This window comes from Manis javanica, chromosome 4 (assembly GCF_040802235.1).
Source record: "Manis javanica isolate MJ-LG chromosome 4, MJ_LKY, whole genome shotgun sequence".
In the NCBI taxonomy this organism is placed as follows: domain Eukaryota; kingdom Metazoa; phylum Chordata; class Mammalia; order Pholidota; family Manidae; genus Manis; species Manis javanica.
In genome coordinates, this window is record NC_133159.1 from 30,617,463 (window position 1) to 30,624,385 (window position 6,923).

Here is a 6,923-nt window from a genome sequence, read left to right on the forward strand (position 1 = left end):
CATGTTTGTGAAATCTTTTATTAGATGTCCCAGAAGGCAACATTTTAAAATCAGGCAATCTTTAGTCACAACTAAATACAAAATTTCAGGTAAACTTGCCTTTCAAAATAAATCGGATTCTTGCAAGAGGAGAATTGCCCGAGAGTTTTTTCTTGTACAAAAACACCACCACTTTGCAAAAGGCATACAAAAATACAGTATAAAAAAAGGAAAAAAAAAAAAATAGACTGCTTCCAACATAAGACCCAACAGCAGCTTATAAAACACAAGCGATTCAGGTGATATAGCTTAACCTACATCCCACCTGTTCTCCAATGACAGTTCCAGAAGTCGGCTGGCTCCCCAAACCCATGCTCCAGAAGGTAGAGAGGCTTTTTCAAACTTCCACTGAGGTTTTCTGAGGCCAGGAAGCAACCTCAGAAACAGACCATCATGCATAATAGGTTTGGAAGTAGCAGCTGGCTTTCCAGAGCTACACAGAGTGCGCTACCATCCTCCCCTCCCCCACTCTGAAACCCACAGCCAGCAGGCACCTGTTGCCCAGAGCAGAGTTCTGGAGGGGCCCGTCTAGGCCAGGCTAGGGGCTCCTGAGGTTTGGGTCACATGACACCTGTTGGATTGGATGCCTTTCCCAGACCACAAGCTGCACCTGGAATTCACTTGGAGGTACCGAGTCCAGCTGGGGCAAAATCCATCATGGTCTGCTAAGCAGAGCTCCTGGAAGACCCTTTAAAACCCACCAGGAAGCTAGTCCACCTTCTGGAGTGCTGCATGAGTCCCAGCAACTCTCCCAGTAAAAACTTCAGTAAGGCCCAGGTTCTGGGAAAGGGATCCGACTCATGTCAGGAGGCTACCTGGTGGCTGTAGAGCCAGCAAGCTCCTTGGAGTTGTAGGATAGGTTTACATGGTGCTAGTAGAACCTCAAACTTATCAGTCAGGAATTGAGATGAAAGGGAGATGGCAAAGAGGAAGTGGTACAATTCTCCCTCCTGAGGTGCCTAACATGTCTTGAGAAGAGATTCCAAGATGGAAAACACCTGGTCAGGTAACATGTTCTGGCGTGGACTCCAAGCCTTCCCAGAATCCATTTCCTTGGGTCTTAGGGAATTACTTCTGACCTATGGGAAAGGGATATTATACAGCCCATTGCATAACAAAGGCAGAAGGAAACAAAGTCCCTTGTAAGGACAAAATAGGCTCCCTCAGAGGACAGGGACCAGAGGGCTTTAAGAAAAAAGATTTAGAGACCAAGCTCTTTAAATGTTCTTAAGGTTGCAGCATTGAGAATGGGAGGAAGGTTATCATTTGACATCATAATATATATATATTAAAGGTTTCCAATTCCTCAGCTACTGTAAAGTGTCTGATAGTGAGGTAATGGTCCATGTTGACCAAGTCTGTGAGCTTGTCTTCACCCAAGACAGCTCGTATGTCTCCTGGAAAAAGGAGCCTCAGGGAGAGCTTCCAAGCCCAGCTGTCCTTGCATCACCCCAGAGACACCAGTGAGAGCATCTTTTCCCAGCCTAAAGCTCATCTGGAGTGTGAGATTTCAAGCAAGCTGGAGCCCCTGGCCTCAAACAACGTCCACCACCTGTTGCATAGCATCTGTCAGGCTTTTCTTCGGAGCTAGTAATCTAGGCAGACCCCAAGTCTCCTCAGTCAGCTGCCTGCTTGGGAGCCAAAGGTGCCAGGGAAGACACAGCACGCCCATGAGTCAGGGAAGAGGGAGAGCTGGGTTTCAAGGTTTCCGAGAAGGCAAGCCCTTATTGTATGTGCACCGGCTGCAATGCATTCCGGGGGTCTACTGTTCGGACTGTCCCACCTAACTAGAATGTGCAAATTACTAAGGGGAAGAGGGGAAGTTAAAAAATAAACTTGAGTCTTTGTCAGACAGAAAGCAGTCAGGCTTTTTGGTCAGTTAGTAGCCACTGAGGTACGCAATTCTTTTCTGCAGCTGCTGCTGCCGGCATCGGAGCTGCCTCTTCTCTGTAGCCATCCTCTTCTCAGCCCCCACCAGCGCTTGCAAGTATTCCAAAGCCTTGCTCAGGATCACTACTTTGGGGGCCTTAGAGCAGCTGGCCAAAGTGGGTACCTGGTCCCTCAGGGCCAAGAACCTCGAGCGGAGGTCGTTCCGCCTTTTGCGTTCCAGGAAGTTGTGGTTCTTCCTCTTGGTCACATCCTCGGTGTCCGAACTGACAGGTTTAGGGTGGCAGGAGTGGGGAGCCTTACTTTCTACTGGTGGGGAGCTCACAATCTGTTCATTTGCTGCTTCTTCCTTTTCCTCAGGGGCCTCTCTCTCCAGAGCCACTTCTTGAGGGCCTCTCTCTGGAGCCCCCCCTTGGGGACAGCTTTCTGGAGGAAAACGGGCAGCATAGTTGTGCTGTTGCTGATGGATGGAGATGTGGAAGTGTTTCATGCAGGGGTCCAAAGGGTCTGCTCGCACCGTGATGGTGACTGGCTTCCGTACACCCAGGGACTGTCTCTTCTCCACTGTCACAACGTCAATTTCTTCCCCTTCTGTCCAAGAAGAGAGATCAAGAGAAACACACCCCATGAGAAACACATACACAGACCTTTGCCGGGGCTTCAGAATGAAGGTGACATTTTCCCAATTTAGATATAAACAAAATGAAGTGGAGAGAAAGACAGCTGATTCATCTGTAATGGGGTGAGGGCAGCGTGGAGGAAAGTAGGGGAAATAAGCAAAAAGGAAAATATTCTCCAATTTCCTTTTGCACAGTAAGGCTTAGATAAGAACAAAAGGCAGACCCAAGCCAACAGCCCCCAGTCTGCACAGACTCTACCCTCCCCCACAGAGGGAACGGAGAGAAAGAGCTATTGGCCTGGGACAAAGTTTAGCTATAAAGATCTTCCCCAGTCGGGCTCTTTCATGCTCCATCAGAATTGTAAATGAGGGGGTCTGTGGGCAGGGCTGCCCTTTTGTTCCTGCCCAGCACAGCCTGCACTTGGGGAATTGTTACTTTTCACAAGTTATAAATCCTATTATTCGCCCACCTCTTTTCTGCTACATCCCTTACAGCTGAAGATTCAGAGAAGGGAGGGCTACAACCCATTCCTCCTCACCCTCAGAGGGCAGGGAAAGTGTTTCCCTTCGGAGTGTTTTGCTCGTGGTTTCAATGGGTTTCTAAAGTCATCCATCATTTATAGGTCACCTGCCCCACCCCCTTTCTTGGACCAGCAGAAGGCTGAATTTGTAATCGCGGGTGGGCAAAGCTGCAGGAACTTCACGAAGGTACCAGCGACCATTTCCAAGCTACCTATGCTGGGGGCAGGAACTGAGTGGCAGGAGCATGTCCCGATACGAGGGCCAAAACACCTGGGACCTGGAGTCACCAGGGCATGTCCCCATCATTTCCTGGCTCGAAGGTCTCTTAAGGCTATCCCAAACAGGACAGAGGAGCAATTAGGGGAAAACCTGCTCCAAACATTTTACAGCCCCCACGTAGAAGGTCACCTTAATGCATTTCAGTCTGGCAACAGAAAAAGCTCAGTTCTCGGCCTCTTGCATATCAGGATGCAAGAGACCCTTTGTCAGGAAGGCTTCCATTGTGTGGACAATCGCATTATTTTTCCATTAATAAAACCTGACCATTCAGCCCTCCTGGCTCCAAGGCCTGTGATTGGCTGGCTAAGCTGTGTTTGGAATGCTGTTTTACCCAGCCCCTAGCCCCAATTGGCTGAGCTTTGCCGTCAGTCACTCTCCCCACCCCCCTCATTGTTTGCAATCTGTTGCATTTTGTTCTGGGCCATGTGGCCTGTGAGTGAACCAGGAGCTTACAAACAGGTTCAGGTTAAAGGGCAGGTCAGAAAATGATTCCGGACGCTTCCCCACTTCCCCACATCCCAAAGCTTTAATATTTCAGTGGTGTAAACCTCATGGCTGGGAAGGCTCTGCCTAAGGAAGAAATAATATTACGACACCATTCTCTTTTTCATAGAGTAGTGTCTAACTCAACTCGGACAAGGAGATGTCTTCAGCTGGGCAATCAAGCCCAACCCCATCGCAAAGGGAGAAAAAACTAAGACCCAGATCAGCCAAGTCCACACATGACCTCTAACATTTTGAAACTCAAATTAAGATCTCCAAACTCCCAAATCAATGCTCTTCCCACTCTTATCATTCCATAAGCCTTTGTAGAGATACATCTTTATTGATTTCTTGATCTCAAAACTCCCACTTCAGCCATTAAACAAACACAAGCTCTTAGTGTAGAAAGTAGGTTAAAATTGATCTTAACACAATGGACCGAAAAAATTGACTTTTAATTTTTCTTGTTATACACTTGAGGGGAAAAAATAAGGATAACAACTTCCATGCCCCATTCCCCAGTTCCCTCTCAAATGGCCGTGTCAATGTTATTCTTAAACTACAGTGAGTTTTCTCTGTCCTGATTTAGTTTCAGTCTGTATCCTATAAAAGTACCTTCTCCAGTATTGCACAGGGACAGAGGTATGAGGTAGATTAGGCTAAGAACAGCTACTCTGGTGGCACAGGATGCCCAAGTCTGCCCTTAGTGAAGCTTACACTTGCATTGAGGCCTGGGGAGGGGCTGGCACTCCGTATTCCTGACCCCAGCACCTAACCTTGGGGACCTCTCTCTGGCACAAAACAGGGGCCAGTGAACATTTGTTGAATGCAAAGACACAGCGAAAGCCCACAGATGAATTGGGAGGGAGGTAGAGGGACACCTTTCCACCTCAGGTCAAAGCAACAAAGCCAGGTGTAGCCCTTCTCACTTTAGCTACCACGAAGATCCTCTAAACATCAAGGAAGAAGTACCTGGTTGCAATGGAGGGTTGGGCAGAGGCTGGTTAGATGGCAGGAAGCTGGGCCTCACTGCTAGTGATTTCCTAATTATAAGCCTCAGATTTCCTGTTAATGGGGAGCATTTAATCCTCAGCTACCTGTCTCATAGGTGATGGTATATGGGTGCACAAATGTTAAGGGGTGGGAGGTGCAAGGGGAAGGTATTATTGGTATTTTAAAGTTAAACAGACAGGAGACCAGGTTTTTTAAAGGATGAAGGCTTTGGCTTTGTACAAAAGGCTCCTCAGCTTCTTTTCTCCCTAAGGGAGTGTGAGTTACCCACAGAAAGAGCAGTAACAAAAACTTCAAGCTTGGAGTGACCCTTAAGGGACCTCTTCCAGCCTCCAGAGGACAGAAATCCCCTACAGTCCAATTCCAGAATTGTCCTCCCTAAACGCCAAGCCTCATCCTGTCTCCCTTGTCCCTGGGGCTCCAATTACCATCAAAGTGGCTGGCTCCCACGCCACTTCTTCAAGCTGTTTACTAACACACCCACGTGCCAGACAGACACCGCTGGGGGCTACACCGGCAGCTTCAGCCAGAGAAAGGAGGAGGTGGCCAGAGGGCTTAATTAAGAAGACCAGTGCCTGACCTCGGACAGCTGCGGAGTTTGGGCCACCCAAGGGGTGCATCCCTCTTGGATGGCCCGGGGCATTCCTTACCCGAGTCACTTGGGCTCTCGGACCCCGAGCAGGCCTGGGTCTTGGGCTCGCCGAGCGGACAGGGGGCAGCCGGCGCCGGGTTGCTGGCTTCGAGGCTAGGAGTGCAGTCCGGGGCGGCGGGCGCCTTGGCTGGGTTCCCCCGGGACGCGCCAGCGGCGAGCCGGTCGCTCACCACTCTCTCCAGCCGTTCCCGGGCCGAGAAGCCGCTCCACATGCAGTCACGGCGAATGATGGAGGCGTAGTTCCTGCCCCAAGCTTTCGAATGGCCCCGGGATTCCGCCTCGTCCCCGGCGCCCCCTCCGGGCCACGGCTCCGGAGGACCAATTCCAGAAGCCGGGTCCGCGACGCCAGAAGCCGAGCCCCAGGGTGGCGATGTGGGGGGCGATGGCACCAGTTCGAATTTTTTCCAAATGTCTTCGCTGGGCGCCGTGGAGCGGTAGAAATCCTCCCCGCAGTCATAGTCGTAGAAATAGTGCTGGTACGAGTCGAAGTCCATGTCCGCTCCCTGCAGGAGGGAAGGGGGTTCGTGCTGACTGGGGTGCGGGCCCAGGGAAGGAGTCCGCGGACCCCCCCAGCACAGCCGGCTGCCAGGCTCGCGTCCCTCCCCAGCCTCCCAGCTTGCAGTCCTCACCCTTCCCTCGGGTCTGGGGAAACCCGGCCCTGGATCAGCGTGCCAAGGGAAGCCGCTCACAGCGCGCGGACTAGATTGACGGGGAGCGAGTTCAAAGCAAACTTTGCTAGCACCGCCCGGAGCGCAGCTCTCAGGGCCCGGTGGGGCCGAGCGGGGGCGCGCGATGCCCAGCAGGCAGCCTGTACCCGCCCCGCAGCCGCCCGTAGCCTCACCTCGCTCCAGCTGTTCCCAGACCTGGAGCGGACCGGCTCCCCGCGGGCTCGGGGCAGCCGGGCAGCCCGCACACTTGCACATGCGCGCCACCGAGCGCGCGCCCCGCGCTCGTGCTCTCCCTCTTGCTCGCGCACGGCGGCCCTAACGCTCCTGGAATCGGCGCGGGAGCGCGAGTTTGCAGGCGCATTGTTTCCGGCTGCCTTATATCTCGTTGCGCGCCCCAGGCTCTGGGACTGGAGGCGGATCCTACGGGACGAGCCCCGCCCAGATCCCGCCCCCTCCCGGCAGCCGACAGGTGGGGGCGGTGGAGTCTCCACCTCATCCTTCCTGGCTGCTCCCTGCCGCGGTACTCAATTCTCCGTGCTCCCCAAAGTGATTGCACGATGGGGAGCGCAGGGCAAGCAACTAGCTGATTCAGCCTGAAGGTGGCCTGCTGGAGGCGTGACTCTTTAACGAGGCCCGGGCGGTCCCCAGCTGGCCGAACTGAAGCCGCTCTCCGCGCCCACCCTGAGTTGGGGAATATGGTTACTCCCCGCCCCGCCCCTCGAGCCTGCTTCTCAAGCTCCGTTCAGGTGCTTCTGGAGTGAGC

At 52.6% G+C, this 6,923-nt stretch overlaps 1 protein-coding gene across 1 annotated transcript; it reads right to left on the bottom strand.

Moving 5' to 3' along the window:
* On the bottom strand, positions 1-6,544 carry MYCL (MYCL proto-oncogene, bHLH transcription factor). The gene is made up of 3 exons (XM_017666035.3): positions 6,334-6,544; positions 5,491-5,995; positions 1-2,517 (listed from the first exon to the last, which is right to left on the bottom strand). Exons 2-3 carry the CDS (start codon positions 5,984-5,986, stop codon positions 1,919-1,921), a joined length of 1,095 nt encoding a protein of 364 aa, XP_017521524.2. The 5' UTR covers positions 5,987-5,995; positions 6,334-6,544; the 3' UTR covers positions 1-1,918.
* Positions 6,545-6,923: the final 379 nt, after the last annotated feature.